This window comes from Cetorhinus maximus, chromosome 6 (genome assembly GCF_964194155.1).
Source record: "Cetorhinus maximus chromosome 6, sCetMax3.hap1.1, whole genome shotgun sequence".
NCBI classification, from domain to species: domain Eukaryota; kingdom Metazoa; phylum Chordata; class Chondrichthyes; order Lamniformes; family Cetorhinidae; genus Cetorhinus; species Cetorhinus maximus.
The window spans coordinates 2,123,514-2,141,074 of record NC_135884.1 but is presented as its reverse complement, the minus strand read 5'-3'; the positions used below and the strand labels follow the sequence as shown (position 1 = coordinate 2,141,074).

General features: G+C 50.1%; 1 protein-coding gene across 2 annotated transcripts in view; it reads left to right on the top strand.

Annotated features, from left to right (window-relative positions):
* lamb2 (laminin, beta 2 (laminin S)) overlaps positions 1-17,561 on the top strand; it is a 193,053-nt gene that overhangs the window by 91,484 nt on the left and 84,008 nt on the right. For both annotated transcript variants that reach the window (XM_078543047.1, XM_078543046.1), the window contains exons 11-13: positions 3,402-3,514; positions 5,495-5,574; positions 14,930-15,065. In XM_078543047.1, coding sequence (XP_078399173.1) covers positions 3,402-3,514; positions 5,495-5,574; positions 14,930-15,065 — 329 coding nt within the window. The remainder of the gene's footprint in view (positions 1-3,401; positions 3,515-5,494; positions 5,575-14,929; positions 15,066-17,561) is intronic.

Below are 17,561 nucleotides of genomic sequence, written 5' to 3'. Positions count from 1 at the left end.
GCCCAAGCTAGGAGCTGTCTCCATGCTTGCTTCTGCACACAGCTCTGTCCAACACTGCACTGATCCCTAGGTACAGATCATGTGTTCTCTTGCATCACTGTGTGGGCGGTACTGTACTCAGTTCCACGTTAACCCTATATATGCCAGACCCTTATAATACCGGGGTGGGGAGAGGGAAGCAGTTGGGGAAATGGGTTGGGAGAGGGAAGCGGGAGAGAGTGAGAGGGAAGTAGGAGTGAGGGGGTCGGGAGAGAGAAGCGGGAGAGAGTGAGGGGGTTGGGAGAGGGAAGCGGGAGAGAGTGAGGGGGTCGGGAGAGGGAAGCGGAAGAGAGTGAGGGGTTTGGGAGAGGGAAGCAGGAGAGAGTGAGGGGGTCGGGAGAGGGAAGCGGGAGGGAGCAAGGGGGTCAGGTAGGGGAATTGGGAGAGAATGGGGTTTGAGAGAGGGAAGCAGGAGAGAGCGAGGGGGTCAGGTAGGGGGATTGGGAGAGAATGAGGGGTTTGAGAGAGGGAAGCAGGAGGGAGCGAGGAGATCGGGTGACGGAAGCGGGAGGGAGCGAAGAGGCCGGAAGAGAGAAGCAGGAGGGGCTGAGGGGGTCTGGAGAGAGAAGCGGGAAGGAGCGAGGGGGTTGGGAGAGGGATGCGTTTGGGGGAAGCGAGGGGGTTGGAAGTGGGAAGCGGGAGAAAGTGAGGGGTCCTGGTGAGGGAAACGGGAGGGAGCGAGGAGTTCAGGAGAGGGAGGCGGGAGGGAGCGAGGGGGTCGGGAGAGGAAAGCAGTTGGGAAAATGAGGGAGTTGGAAGAGAGAAGCGGGAAGGAGTGAGGGGGTCGGGAGAGGGAAGTGGGAGGGAGCGAGGGGGCTTGCAGAGGGAAGCTGTTGAGGGAAGAAAGGGTCGGGAGAGGGAAGCTGTGAGCAGGAGGGTTGGGGGAGGCGACAAGTGAAGCAGCAGTTTGTTTTAAAAAAAGACTGGGCATTCACAGTAACTGCACTGAAACAAAAATGCATTATTAGAACACACTTTAAACAGGGGTTACCTGTACGAGCATCTGGTGGATGAGGGTGATTCTCCCACCACTTCAGCATATAGGTTGTCGGAGCCCATTAAATCCTTCTCCCAGGCTCCCCTCCCTCGTATAGAACAAACTCTCCCCACTATCAGCTGGGATAAAGATGGTGTTCATGTTGCAGTCTGTCAGACTCTTAATCAGCTTGCTCTCAGAGGGAAGTGGACAGTGGAACAGCAGTGGCAGGAGTTTCTGGGAATAATTTGGGAGACACAGCAAAAATTCATCCCTAGGAAGAAAAAGCATACTAAAGGGAGGACGAGGCAACCGTGGCTGACAAAGGAAGTCAGGGACAGCATAAAAGCTAAAGAGAAAGCATACAATGCGGCGAAGAGCAGTTGGAAACCAGGGGTTTGGGAAGCCTATAAAGACCAACAGAGGACAACTAAAAAAGAAATAAGGAGGGAGAAGATTAAATATGAGGGTAAACTAGCCAGTAATATGAAAGAAGATTGCAAGAGTTTTTTTAGATATATAAAGGGTAAGAGAGAGGCAAAAGTGGACATTGGGCCGCTGGAGAAGTAGTAGTGGGGAACAAAGAAATGGCGGAGGAACTGAATAGGGTACTTTGCATCAGTCTTCACAGTGGAAGACACGAGTGACATCCCTAAAGTTCAAGAGAGTCGGGGGGCAGAGGTGAGTATGGTGGCCATTACCAAGGAGAAGGTGCTAGGAAAACTGAAAGGTCTGAAGGTGGATAAATCACCTGGACCAGATGGATTACACCCCAGAGTTCTGAAGGAGATAGCTGAAGAGATAGTGGAGGCATTAGTGGCGATCTTTCAGGAATTACTGGAGTCAGGGAGGGTCCCAGAGGACTGGAAAATCGCTAATGTAACCCCCCTGTTTAAGAAGGGAGTGAGGCAAAAGACGGGAAATTACAGGCCGATTAGCCTGACCTCGGTCGTTGGTAAGATTTGAGAGTCCATTATTAAGGATGAGATTTCAGAATACTTGGAAGTGCATGCTAAAATCGGGCAAAGTCAGCATGGTTTCATCAAGGGGAGGTCACGCCTGACAAGGCTGTTAGAATTCTTTGAGGAGGTAACGAGTAGATTAGACAAAGGAGAGCCAATGGATGTTATCTACTTGGACTTCCAGAAGGCCTTTGACAAGGTACCGCACAGGAGGCTGCTCAGTAAGATAAGAGCCCATGGTGTTAGAGGCAAGGTACTAGCATGGATAGAAGATTGGCTGTCTGGCAGGAGCCAGAGAGTGGGGATAAGGGGTCCTTCTCAGGATGGCGGCCGGTGACTAATGGAGTTCCGCAGGGGTCAGTGTTGGGACCACAACTTTTCACTTTGTACATTAATGATCTAGATGAAGGAACTGAGGGCATCCTGGCTAAGTTTGCAGATGATACAAAGATAGGTGGAGGGACAGGTAGTATTGAGGAGGCGGGGAGGCTGCAGAAGGATTTGGACAGGTTAGGAGAATGGGCAAAGATGTGGCAGATGGAATACAACGTGGGGAAGTGTGAGGTCATGCACTTTGGTAGGAAGAATAGAGGTATAGACTATTTTCTAAATGGGGAGAGAATTCAGAAATCTGGAGTGCAAAGGGACTTTGGAGTCCTAGTCCAGGATTCTCTTAAGGTTAACTTGCAGGTTGAATCGGTAGTTAGGAAGGCAAATGCAATGTTGGCATTTATTTCGAGAGGACTAGAATATAAAAGCAGGGATGTGCTGCTGAGGCTTTATAAGGCTCTGGTCAGACCACATTTAGAATATTGTGAGCAATTTTGGGCCCTGTATCTCAGGAAGGATGTGCTGTCCCTGGAGAGGGTCCAGAGGAGGTTCACAAGAATGATCCCAGGAATGAAAGGCTTAACATATGAGGAACGTTTGAGGACTCTGGGTCTATACTCGATGGAGTTTAGAAGGATGAGGGGGGATCTGATTGAAACTTACAGAATACTGAAAGGCCTGGATAGAGTGGACGTGGGGAAGATGTGTCCATTAGTAGGAGAGACTAGGACCCGAGGGCACAGCCTCAGAGTAAAGGGAAGACCTTTTAGAACAGAGATGAGGAGAAACTTCTTTAGCCAGACAGTGGTGAATCTATGGAATTCATTGCCACAGAAGGCTGTGGAGGCCAGGTCATTGAGTGTATTTAAGATGGAGATAGATAGGTTCTTGATTGAAATGGGGATCAAAGGTTACAGGGAGAAGGCAGGAGAATGGGGTTGAGAAACATATCAGCCATGAATGAATGGCGGAGCAGACTCGATGGGCCGAATGGCCTAATTTCTGCTCCTATGTCTTATGGTCTTATGGAAGGCTGTGGAGATATGAAGTGATGAGCTCATAGGTAATGATGACTTAATGTGTTTCTCCTGCAGCTTGTTGGTGTGATCCTCTTGGGACGGTGGGAGACGGGCTGCCCTGTGACCCTGTCAGTGGAGACTGCTTCTGTAAGAGGCTTGTGACTGGTCGCAGTTGTAACCAGTGCCTGGTGAGTCCACCTTTAACCGTATTCAATCCTCCACTGCATGTCCTTCCAATCCAGGAGATAATCCCCAGCAAGTAGCATCACAATAGAAGGTGCAAGCTTTTCCAGATGTCAGTGCCTGCCAGGCCAAGCATCTGTGAACTTAATCGCAGACAAGAAGGCCCCTGGTCGATTTTGGGCTGTGCCATGTTAACTGACATGTTACAATTGGCCTCAGTACCCCCTAGAGTAAGGAGTGAAAAAAGCAAACCAGAGTTCCTGGTCCTGATTTACGGGTGTGACTCTTGAGATGAGGCTGTGATGACTACACAGTCAAATAGCCGAACATCACACATAAAGATGGCAGGCTGTGCAAGAAAGTGGGTGGAGGGGGCACTTGACAAACTATTAAAATTGATTTTCCAGGGAACTTTCCTTGTTGGAAACATTGATCTTTATTTTCAAGACAGCAGCAGCAGCTACACGTGTGCATCTAACTCTATGGCTAAAGAAGAACTCTCTGGAGGCTTCTGGCGCTGCTAACTCATTGGTTTACACAGATCATGTGATCTTACAACACAGGATTATTCTTAAAGCTACAGTCCTATGTTTATCAAAACTATAATTACTATATAAACCCTGTCCAAAGTAGGAATCACTGCCCTCAGAGATTAAGGGGTAAAAATTATTGGTGATTTAAAATAAAACTCAAAATTGACTTTGGTGAGCTGCTATTTCTTGATATACATATTCTCCCTACTACTCCTTCCAGTCTTGGTAATCAGGCCTTGCTGGAGTTTTCCCTCTCCCTTTTTCAGAAGCTGAGATTAATTGTAGAATCTCCAGCACCTTGCTTAATTCAGCACAGCCCATGACTTGACCTGGGAACTGCCTGCTCTGTGTGGTCCAGTTACAGGATGTTCAGTTTGGTGTGGCAGCAGCTGTTGGGATACCTCTCCGTTTCTCAGCCCATTCCACTCACTGCTGCTAATTTGTATTTGGATCTGAGCCATTGCCAGCATGGTTACATGGCAGTTGCTGAGGGATTTAGGAGCTGGCTCCAGATCCTGTGGAAAATCATAAACCAGCAAAAATAATAATAACTTGTAAAATATGGGCAGGTATTCTGTGTGTGTGAGTGAGCGTTTACCAGTGTGTGTAAATGCCTATGTATTTGCTGACGTGCAAGTGAGCATGGGTGTATGCATCCATTTCTGAGAGTGTTTGTCCTTGTGTGTAATTACTTGTGTGTGTTTGTGTTTATCTCTCTGTTTGTCTCGATGATTGAGTAAATGTGCGTGCCCATGTTTGTAAGAGAGCAGAATTTAACACCCTCTCTCAAGGTGAGTCAGGAGGTGGGGGTAGCATTTAATTTAGCGAGAGAGCGCCGGATGGGAACCACTTAGAGGCCTCAAGGATTCAACCAGCAGTGGGCGGGTAGTCACCACACGGGAAGCCTGAAAAGCAAACCCATGTTTAATCGAGGGACCTGGCATTGGGAAGGGGAAGCTGAGATCCAGCCCTCCCATCCTTTAATCTAACTCCCCTGCCTCCCCTAGCCAGTGACCCCTCTCCCTGTGGCCCCCATCCCACCCTCACTCATCTGTAGCCTAGGTCCCTCCCTGATCCTGCGCCTCCGGTGGGTGCATTGCCAGCAGCTACCACTGCTCCCCTGTGGCGCTAATGACATTGATGAGCTGCCGGCCTCTGGCCAAAAGCACTACTATGGCGGGATTTCCGCTCCCGGGGTCCCTGATACTTGGGGAGGCCCACTGCTGGCCAGGCACTTAATTCCCCAAAGGTGGGGCTGTCATTGACTCTTTAGATGGTGGGTGAGACCCTCGTCCATCGCCTGCATTAAATTCTGCCCTGAATATGTGTGTATGTATATCTATTTGTGTGTGAACATGTCTAAGTGCGTATCTATCTGTCTGTGTGTGTAATAAACACTTTTGTGCCTGTCTCAGTTGGATGCTGTGAGTATGATGTTCTGATCTTGTGCAGGGTGAGCATTGGGCACTGAGCCATGATCTCAATGGCTGTCGAGCCTGTGACTGTGATGTGGGAGGAGCATATGACAACCAGTAAGTAGAAAATTCATTCAAATTTAAGATTCCTCATTAAAGTCTTTTTAGGGCTGAGGGTGTGACTGGGATTCAGGAGAGAATTGTGCTTCCACAAAGCAGTAATGGAAAGAAATTGAACAGTCAAATTGTTTCTGGGAGACGCCAGTCTTGGGAGATGCCGGTCCTGAGAGATGCCGGTCCTGAGAGATGCCGGTCCTGGGAGATGCCGGTCCTTGGAGATGCCGATCCTGGGAGATGCCAGTCTTGGGAGATTCCTGTCCTGGGAGATTCCTGTCCTGGGAGATTCCTGTCTTGGGAGATGCCAGTCTTGGGAGATGCCAGTCTTGGGAGATGCCAGTCTTGGGAGATGCCTGTCCTGGGAGATGCCAGTCTTGGGAGATGCCAGTCCTGGGAGATGCCAGTCTTGGGAGATTCCTGTCCTGGGAGATGCCAGTCTTGGGAGATGCCAGTCTTGGGAGATGCCAGTCTTGGGAGATGCCTGTCTTGGGAGATTCCTGTCCTGGGAGATTCCTGTTCTATTTTCTGGTCAACTGCATGAGTAAGTTCAGTGTTTCTTTCATTTGTTGAAACAACTGCACAATCATGTTGCTGGGAATGGAAACAGTTGCCCGTTTCAAATCAAATCGGATCAAATCAAACCCTCAATCTCATTCCTGAATATATTCATTAACTGAGCATCTATCAGTCTCTGGGGTAGAGAACTTCAAACATTTTCAACCATCTGAGTGAATATTTTTCTCCTTATCTCAATCAAAAATGGCTGACTGTCTTCCTGAGACTATGGTCCATAGATCTAGACTCTCCAGGGGGGTAAAACAGCCTTTGAGTATCTACCCTGTCAAAACTCTTAAGAATTTTATACGTTTCAGTGAGGTCACCTCGCCATTCTTCTAAATTGCAGAGAATATCAGCTCATTCTACTCACTCTCTCCTCATAGGACAACCTTCATCCCAGGAATCAGCCCTCTCATCCTGGGAATCAGCCCTCTCATCCCACGAATCAGCCCTCTCATCCCGGGAATCAGCCCTCTCATCCTGGGAATCAGCCCTCTCATCCAGGGAATCAGCCCTCTCATCCAGGGAATCAGCCCTCTCATCCCGGAAATCAGCCCTCTCATCCCAGGAATCAGCCCTCTTATCCCAAGAATCAGTCTAGATGAACCTTTGTTGTACTCCTTTCAAGGCAAGAATATCCTTCCTTAAGTAAGACCAAAACTGTACACAGTACTCTAGGTGTGCCCTCACCAAAGCCCTGTACAATTGTAGCAAAACTTCCTGATTCGTTTATTCCAATCCCCTCATAATAAAGGCAAACATACCATTCGCCTTCCTAATTCTGTACTGTACCAGCATGTTTTTTTTATTCATTCATGGGATGTGGGCATCGCTGGCTGGACCAGCATTTATTGCCCACCCCTAACTGCCATTGAAAAGGTGGTGGTGAGCTGCCTTCTTGAACCGCTGCAGTCCCTTTGGTGTAAGTATACCCACAGTGCTGGTAAGGACAGAGTTCCAAGATTTTGACCCAGTGACAGTGAAAGAACAGTGATATAGTTCCAAGTCAGGATGGTGTGTGGCTTGGAGGGGAACTTGCAGGTGGTGGTGTTCCCTTGATCTGCTGCCCTTGTTCTTCTAGGTGGTAGAGGCTGCAGGTTTGGAAGTTGCTGTCAAAAGAGCCTTGGTAAGTTGTTGCAGTGCCATTTGTAGATGGTACACACTGCTGCCATGTGCATCGGTGGTGGAGGGAGTGAATGTTTGTGGATGTGGTGCCAATCAAATGGGCTGCTTTGTCCTGGATGGTGTCGAGCTTCTCGAGTGTTGTTGGAGCTGCACTCATCTGGGCATGTAGAGAGTATTCCATCACACTCCTGACTTGTGCCTTGTAGATGGTGGACAGGCTCTGGGGAGTCAGGAGGTGAGTTACTCGCCACAGGATTCCTAGCCTCGGACCTGCTCTTGTAGCCAAAGTATTTATATGGCTAGTCAAGTTCAGTTTCTGATCAATAGTAACCCCCAGGATGTTGATAGTGGGGGATTCAGCGATAGTAATGCCATTGAATGTCAAGGGGAGATGGTGAGATTCTCTCTTGTTGGAGATGGTCATTGCCTGGCACTTGTGTAGTGTGAATTTACTTGCCACTTATCAGCCCAAGCCTGAATATTGTCCAGGTCATGCTGCACATGGACACGGACTGTCTCAGTACCTGAGGCATCGCGAATGGTGCTGAACATTGTGCAGTCATCAGCGAACATCCCCCCTTTATGATAGAGGGAAGGTCATTGATGAAGCAGCTGAAGATGATAGGGCCTAGGACACTACCCTGTGGAACTCCTGCAGTGATGTCCTGGAGCTGAGATGACTGACCTCCAACAACCACAACCATCTTCATTTGTGCTGAGTATGACTCCAAGCAGCGGAGAGTTTTCCCCCCGATTCCTGTTGACTCCAGTTTTGCTCGGGCTCCTTGATGCCACACTCAGCCAGATGCTGCCTTGACGTCAAAGGCAGTCACCCTTACCTCACCACTTGAACTCAGCTCTTTTATCCATGTTTGGACGAAGGCTGTAATGAGGTCAGGAGCTAAGTGGCCTGGTGGAACTTTCTGTAATTCCTGTGCAAGGACACCCAGATCTTCTGGACACACCAACATTTCTCAGTCTTGCACCTTTTAAAAAAAAAATTTTGTTTTTCCATCTTTCCCACCAAAGTGGATAATTTAACATTTCTCCACATTATACTCCATCCAGGACGTTCATACCCAAGCACTTAACCTGTCTATATTTCTCTGCAACCACTTTGTGTGTCTCCGAAGCGTATAGGAATGCCCAGGAAGCAGTGATCCCCAGTGGGCCAGAATTGTCCGCTCCCATTGGCATCTGGCATCATGATGGGCGGTGGGGGGAACAATATGGAGAGAAGGCCAAAAATCGGTTTCACGCTGTCGTTGGACCAGTTTGCGATTGTCCGCTCCATCCGTCAATGGCGAGCTGCGTTTGCCACCGCCGCATGTCGGGAACCTAATTTCAATACCTTAGCATCTCATTATCAGCCCTGCTCACCGGAACCATCCCCCCCATGTCAAATTTACCGTCCACGTTGACACTTCATCACACTGCTCTTCACAACTGCCTTTAAAAGGCGTGCACCTGGTGAGCTGAACTTTGAGGGGAACTTGGAGGTGAGTGCACACAACCTTGCACAGTGTTCGCGAGCATCGCTTGTAGGACATCGAGGAGGAGGCGCCGCACATTCTGGGGGTCACAAGCAAGTCACTTTTTCCCGGCTGGCATTGAGTGTAGTGCCAAGGTAAGGGCTCCAGTGTGGGTCAGGCCGGAGGGGAGGCAGGGGCAAAGCAGCACAGACTGAAAGAAGTACACAGGCATGTGTGGGGGGGGAGGGGGTGGGGATGTGGGGAGGTGGTGGGTGAGTGAAGCGGCCACACACTTGGAAAAACTTGTCAAAAGTGAGCATTCTTCTGCAGCTGAGACTGTTCAGCTGCAGCTCCATTGACAGGCTTGGAGTCGGGCCTCTGAAGCTTTTCTGCCCACTCAAGCAATGTAAAAGCATGAAAGTGCCACCAAATGCCCCAGAACTTTTCATCCCTTGGGTGCAGACTGCAAATTAATGTGCATTTTAGGGGGCAGCAGAACAATTGTCCAACTGGGCAAGTTGTAGAATCCCCTTGTGAAAGGGGCCATGGCGCAGTCACTGGTGGAGGTGGTCACAGCCCCTCGCAATGTCTTTATTCAGGTTTGGATCAGTATCCGTCATGGTTCAAGCTAACAGCGCAGCCTTGCAGTGCGGGTTAGGAGAATGCCTGTGCCTGAGCCGAGAGCACAGCATGTAGTCCAGTGGCCAAAGCTGCCGCCAATCGGTCAAGTGGAGTGGGGTGGAGGTGGGTGGGGTTTCAGACAGCTACGAAGCGCACTAAACACTGGCCATCCAAGTGGTGGCCAGCACTCTCCTGCATACTCCTGAAGGGACCTTCAGACTTAACCAGGAGAGGTTCTTGGGACACATGTGTTAACCCACTCATCTCTCTCTTTGATCCTGCAGGCGGAGAATAGCTGGATCATGGAGACTGGTGATTTAGCAGTATGCCTCATGGCTGACAGGGAGTAGAGAAGAAGAAGAAGAGAGAGGTGAGGCATCTGGCTTAGCAAAGGGAGGAGCACCTTCCTCAAGATGAAGGTGCAGCAGGGCCTGCTGCACACACAGCTGAAGATCCACAGAGAGCTGTCACTCGTAGGTGCTTCGCTAAACCCAGGGTCAATAGACGGTGTTTGTCATTCCTACAGATGACCGAGAACCAGAGTCACTGAAGACAGCGCATGTCTAGGGAACTGGTCAGTCACATATGCCACTTACTGCAGGGTTTGGTGCCACGGGGACATGGAGGGCATCCACTGCCAGTGGCCGTGAAAATGACCATGGTGCTCATTTTTTACGCAAGTGGCTCCTTCCAGGGCTCCACAGGTGACTTGTGTGTGGAGACTTGTGAGATCCCGCACAAGTATATTCTAAAGGCCATGGCTGCCGTCTTTGCAAAGGCACAGAACTTTGTGCATTTCGCCCGGGATCAGGAAAGCCAGGAAGCAAGAGCACTGGGATTTGCGCAGGTCTCAGGTTTCCCACAGGTGCAGGGTGCCATTGACTGCACACACGTAGTGTTTACATCTCCGTGGCGACAAGCGGTTAACTACATCAACCGCGAGGGCATCCACTCGCTGAATGTTCAGCTGATGTGCGACCAAATCAAACACATCCTGCAGGTCTGCGCAGGATTCCCAGGGAGTGTCCACGACTCCTACACCCTTAGCAGGTCTCAGATCCCTGACATCTTCCAGGGTCCACAGAGGCTGCAGGGATGGCTCCTCAGGGACAAGGGTTACCCACAGAGGACATGGCTAATGACACCCGTGCGGTGCCTCAGACGGCAGCAGAGCGACGGTTTAACAAGGCTCATGCCGCGACCCGGACTTTGGTGGAGCAAACGATTGGCATTTTGCAAGTGAGGTTCCGGTGTCTCGACAGGTCCAGTGGAGCCCTGCAATCCAGTCCACAGAGGGTGTTGCGCATTATCGTCATTTGCTGCGCACTCCACAACCTGACACTGCAAAGGGGGAGGACCTGGCTGAGGAGGAGATGCACGATTCCTCCGATGTGGAGGACTTTGAAGGGGATGTCGTTGATGCGGTGATGATGTCCTCGAAGGTGAGGATGACAGTGATGAGGCCATTGCACTGGCCAGATGAGGCAGGCGCGCTTGGGAGGCCCTCATAGCCACAAGATTCAGGGAGTATGATGACGAGATTCAGTGAGGACAGTCCTGATAACCTCAGCTTATATCTGTGAATGTTTGAATCCTGTGTGGCTGATGGCAGCACACATCCCCTCAGTGTTGAGGCTTATTTCATGGAGACGCAGAGGAGGCCCTAATAGTCGCTAGTTTCCAGGAGGATGATGATGATATGCAGTGAGGACACTCCATAGATCTTCACAGCCTCTGTGAATGTTGGACTCCTGTCTGGCTGAGGGCAGCTCACTTGCGCTCTTTGATCAGGATCATATCGTGGAGATGCAGCCATGAAACTTTAAATGCAGCTGATCCTTTGTCAGCCTTCAGCACCTGACCCCTTCAGGAACAGTGTCACCCGTCACAGATGCTGAAGAGATGGGCGGTGGGGGCCAGCCCCACCGCAAGGGTGCTAAGAGCAGACAGAGAGAATGACCAAACTCTGTGACGCCTGCCCATGGCATTCTGGCAGAAATGACCAGCACCGTTGAGGTGCAGGCCTCACTAACGTTTCCAGTGAGTGTGAAGCTGGACCACCACTTTGGTCTGAAGGTTACGCACTGCACAGGGAAGAAGCCCTGGACTGAGACACCTGCCTTTATCTTGTGAAGGAACCAAGGTTTCACATCTGAGTGACACGAGCTCTGCTCATCATAATGAGGAACCATAGACCAGGAGACATTCTTGGGAGTTTATTTACAATAGTGAACATTATGTACAAGTGATTAACATTCATGCCCAGGCTGTGCAACTACATCTTAACCTTTCTAACCCTGCCACTATGTCTTGGTGTTCCTCTGGCATCCACAGCAGAGGTGGAGGCAGCCTGCAGTCTGCTACGCCCTGTCTGTGATGATCTTGGCAGGCATCCTCTGGATGACCCTGGCCTGCTTTTGGGGTCCTGCTGTGTGGCAGTGACACCATCCTCGTCCTGTGGAGCCCGAGCTGCCAGGTTCACAGGAAGAGGGGATTCAGATGAGTCGGACACTCTCGGAGTCACCTGGTTGGATGGCCCTGTGATGTGCACCTGCTGACCCTCCTCCCTATTGGTGACCCCTGGGGCCCCTGGCTGACTCAGTGAGGAGAAGGAGTAGCTGGAGTGAGATCGAGCTGCCCCACACCATCTCGTGTTCACACTGTTGGAGGCCAACTATGGTGTCAACAATGGAGTTTAGCCCGTGCAGCAGTGCAGGACCGATGTCCTGGACTAAGGTCTCCACGGTGGCCACCATCCTACCAGTGTTGACCTCGGTGCGTTGGCATGCCGGCGCTATCACCTCAGCCTGAAGGTGGACAGATTCTTCCATCGTGCCTTGAAACCTGAAGAGTGCAATGGACATCCCTTCCTGATGTTCCCGAGCTTGCCTTTGCAGCTCCAGCAACTGAGGTAGGACTGAGTCATCGGACTCAGCAGATTTCTGGCCTTCAGCTGTCTTCCAAGTGCCAGAAACCTGGTAAGTCCCTGCCTCTGCCTGCTGTGGATCAGACAGTGCAATGTGCTCACCACGTTGTGACCCCGAGGCTACTCTAGAACTAGGTCCATCGAGGTGTGTGTCACTGTGCTGCTGGAGGGTGTGGGTGAGTGCTGTGACAGGACTTCAGTTAGGGTGTCATCAGATTCTTCTTCTGAGGTGCCTTCGGGGCTGGAGTCGACAACCTGGGTCGTGGACCCCTTCAGCTGTTTCCCAGATGTGCCTGCGAAAGCAAGGAGAGATAATCGGTGCATGGCAGGGGACCGTGGATCAAGACACATCACTCACAGCCTGGTTGTCTGATGGATGTTGCACTGCTGGATCCTCACTTGGTTGAGCGCCACCGACCTCACTGTCAGCACAGGAACGGTCCCGGTCATCACCGGCCAGCTGGATAGCTCTAACCTCAAAGTCTGTGAGGACCTTGATTTCAGGCATTCCTTCACCAGTCTGCAATCTCTCCCTTTTGTTGTGTGCCAGCTTGTTTTGCATAAATACAGATGGAGAGAGTGTAAGTAGGACACTTGCCAGGTCAGGTGAGGAGGATGCCTGGCATGTGTGGGTGGGGAGTAGTGTCATGAACAGGATGAGGACATGATCCACAGGGCAGATGAAGGTGTGTGTGAGAGAATGAATGGTGGGTGATGTCCCTTGAACTGGCAGTGAGTGAGATCCCTGTAGATGTGTGATGGGTTTGTGTGAGTGAGTTGAGAGTGATGAGGAGTGTGACTTACCCTGGCGGAATGGAGGAGATCATTCATCCTCTTTCGGCATTGGGTGACTGTCCTCTTCTGAAGGGCGTTGGCGCTGACCACCGCTGCCACCACCTCCCATGCTGGATTGATGGCCTTGTTTGCTGGTCTTTGTGCAAAGCAGGGATAGAGACTTCACAGCAAGCCTTCACTGTGTCCAGTAGGCGCCCGAGGGAGGCATCTCTAAATTTGGGGGCAGCATGTTTCCTCCCTTTGGCAGCCATGACTTTCCAGCTTCCGATCCCTTAGAGAGAACTAGCTCTGTGTAGGGGCACCTTTTAAATATGGTGTCCGGATTAGTGATGGTGGGGCGGACGAATCAGAGACCACTCTGCCAGCGATCCGGCGTGTTTCCCTTGAATGCATTATTAATGAAGCCGGACATGCCAGGAATGGGATGATACGGCATGAAAACATGCCGTTGCGGCCGATGGATGAAACTACTTTTTTCATGCCTGCTACTGCACTTAGTGCAAATCTGGGACAATTCCGCCCCATGATCTTAGCCCCCGGCTTGAGATTCTGGTCCTCAAATTTCCTGAGTCGGCCGAAGGCTGAGCTGGCACATTGGAGGGGAAGGTGAATTTTATTGTCTATGTGTGCCTTCGTCGAAAGAAGGTTCCCAAGATAAGGGCAGGCCACACAGTCTTCGGGGTTACTCCTGGGGTCACAGCTGCAAAGAACAGTATCTATCTCCCAAACTACACTGTCCCCACTTGCGTGGCCTTCACTAATACATTTTCACATTGCCCTTGGAGTCTTTGTTTGCGTTCACGCTGGAAGCAAGTGCCTCATTCCTGATGGAGAATGGCAAAGACTGAGGCTCTTCTACCACTGCATCTGTGGTTTGCTTATCTGCATGATCCACAGTCACATCCTCCAGTCCCTGACCAATAAACAAAGCTAAACCACTGCCTAAACAAAGTGGGTGTGACTACCACCTGGAACAAAGTGTCCAGATAAGTCTCTCCCCTCTCAAAGCCCCACAATGTCTGCACCTCTCAAGTCTGAGCTGAAGTTCATTGAGTTGCAGGCACTTACTGCAAAGGTTGATGCCTGGGATTATGCTGCTCTCCACAAACTCCCACATTGGGCACACCTCCTGCACTGCCATCTCTAGATCTCTATCTGTTTTAGATATTTCATTCATTAAAGTTTTATTCATTTGATTTATATTACATTATTTTAAACAAATTCATTTAAGTGGTTTAAATTATTAATTTAATAAAATATCAGTTAAAGACTCTAGTTTTAAATATTAACTGCCACAAGTTTAGACAAGTTTACAATTGTTAAAAGGTAAAAAGGAGCACCTCCTTCCCCCGGTCCCAAACTCATGTTCACACCAAATTCTCAACCTCAAATTCTGTTTACAATGCACTTAGTGAACATTGTGATCTGTGGTTTACCCTCCCTCCAGAGTAAAGCTCCATCTACAGCTTCCCTTCTGCACTGTCCCATCAAACACTCCCAAGACAGGTACAGCACAGAATAGATACAGTTTCAAACTGGGTTCAAGCTTGGGTTCCAGTTCATTGTCTTGTCCAGTACTTTCCCCAGCCCTCTATTGATGTTTGTAACAAGAGTTCATTGCATTTTTGTTTTGCATTCTGTGCCTATATTTTCTCCCTCCTTAAGGACACACGCTGACCCCACAGACCTAATTTCTGCTCCCCCCCAGTTCAGGGATTTGCAGTCCAATGGCCCCTATGCCAGACCCATCCAAGCTGTTGCTGACATTAATCATTAGAGCGGTGAGCTCGGTCCTTTTCCTCTGTGGACAGTTAGCTTTTGTTTTTAAATGATTAATTTACTCTCTGCTCATACGTAGGTGCTCAATGGAAAATGGTCAGTGTCGCTGTCGGAGTCACATGGTCGGCAGACAGTGCACCCAGGTGGATTCCGGCCATTTCTTCATGGCACTCGATCATTACACGTATGAGGCAGAGCTGGCCCAGCTCAGCATGGTAAGTATGTTCTGTGCACAATGGAGTGTGTGGTGAGTATGTTCTGTGTACGATGAGTGTGCAGTGAGTGTGTCTTGTGTACGGTGGAACGTGTGGTCAGTATGTCCTGTTTACGGTGGAGTAAGTTCTGGAGCCCAAGTCTTTAGTACTATTGCCGGAATATTGTCAGGGCCCATAGCACTATCCAGTCCCTTCAGCCATTTCTTGATATCATGTGGAGTGAATCGAATTGGCTGAAGACGGGCATCTGTGTTGCTGGGACCTCCGGAGGATGCTGAGATGGATCATCCACTCGGCACTTCTGGCTGAAGATTGTAGCAAACGCTTCAGCCTTATCTTTTGCACTGATGTGCTGGGCTCCTCCATCATTGAGGATGGGGATATTTATGGAGCCTCCTCCTCCAGTGAGTTGTTTAATTGTCCACCACCATTCACGACTGGATGTGGCAGGACTGCAAAGTTTAGATTTGATCCGTTGGTTGTGGGATCACTTAGCTCTGTCTATCACTTGCTGCTTATGCTGTTTGGCATGCAAGTAGTCCTGTGTTGTAGCTTCACCAGGTTGATACCTCATTTTTAGGTATGCCTGGTGCTGCTCCTGGCATGCCCTCCTGTACTCTTCATTGAACCAGGGTTAGTTACCTGGCTTGATGGTAATGGCAGAGTGGGGGATATGCTGGGCTATGAGGTTATAGATTGTGTTCAAGTACAATTCTGTTGCTGCTGATGGCCCACAGCACCTCATGGATGCCCAGTCTTGAGTTGCTAGATCTGTTTGAAATCTATCCCATTTAGCACGGTGGTAGTGCCACACAACAGGATGGAGGGTTTCCTCAATGTGAAGGCGGGACTTTGTCTCCACAATGACTGTGCGGTGGTCACTCCTACCGATACTGTCATGGACAGATGCATCTGTGGCAGGCAGGTTGGTGAGGACGAGGTCAAGTATGTTTGTCCCTCTTGTTGGTTCCCTCACCTCCTGCCGCAGACCTAGTCTAGCAGCTATGTCAATTAGGACTCGGCCAGCTTGGTCAGCAGTGGTACTACCGAGCCACTCTTGGTGATGAACATTGAAGTCCCCCGCCCAGAGTACATTCTGCGCCCTTACCACCCTCAGTGCTTCCTCTAAATGGTGTTCAGCATGGAGGAGCACTGATTCATCAGCTGAGGGAGGGCAGTACGTGGTAATGTATGATGAGTGTGTCCTCTGTAAGGTGGAGCATGTGGTGAGTGTGTCCTGTGTACAGTGGAGCATGCGGTGAGTGTGACTAGTGTACAGTGGAGCATGTGGTGAGTGTGACTAGTGTACAGTGGAGCATGCGGTGAGTGTGACTAGTGTACAGTGGAGTGTGCAGTGAGTGTGACTAGTGTACAGTGGAGCATGCGGTGAGTGTGACTAGTGCACAGTAGAGTGTGCGGTGAGTGTGATCCATGTACGGTGGAGTGTAGGGTGGATGGTGCAGTGAGTCTGACCTGTATATGGTGAAGTGTGCAGTGAGTGTGTCCCATGTACAGTGGAGCATGTGGTAAGTGTGTCCTGTGTACAGTGGTGTGTGGTGAGTCTGTCTTGTGTATGGTGGAGGGTGCGGTGAGTGTGTCCCATGTACAGTGGGGCGTGCGGGGAATGTGTCCTGTGTACGGTGGAGTGTGCAGTGTGTGTCCTGTGTATGGTGAAGCATGCGGTGAGTGTGACTTGTGCACAGTGGAGCTTGCAGTGAGTGTGTCCCGTATATGGTGGAATGTGCAGTGAGTGTGTTCTGTGTATGGTGGAGTGTGCGGTGAGTGTGTCCCATGTATGGTGAAATGTGTGGTGTGTCCCCTGTATGATGGAGTGTGCGGTGAGTGTGTCCCATGTACGGTGGAGTGTGCAGTGAGAGTGACCTGTGTACGGTGGAGTGTCTGATGAGCATGTCTTGTGTATAGTGGAGTGTGCGGTTAATGTGTCTCGTGCACGGTGGAGTGTGCAGTGAATGTGACCTGTTTACGGTGGAGTGTGAGGTGAGTATGTCCTGTGTACTGTGAAGTGTGCAGTGAATGTGTCCTCTGTAAGGTGGAGCATGTGGTGAGTGTGTTTTGTGTACAGTGGAGCGTGCGGTGACTGTGTGCCTCGGGAATGTGACACAAACACGGTAATGGAATGTAGGTCGGAGAAGAACATGTAGAATTGAGTTAACCAGAATTCTCCAGTTTCTGTTTCTTATTGCCCATCTCCTGATGATGCCAAATCTTGGGGTGGGCAGGTGTTTAGTCTCGCCCGCCCATACCTCGTTGTTCATGTCGTCTGGAACAAAGAGGTTCAGTGGGCAGTTTGACCATGAGGGAATCAGAAATCAACCTGATTCTGTTCTTGCTCCATTCACCAGACACGCATGCTCTCATACATGTGCTCTAACATATTAATTGCACATTGGATTGCCTTTATTTCAATGTCCTCAGAGGTTAATTGTAACCTGATACTGATGCTAGACTGATCGATCTGAGCATGCCCTGTACAGC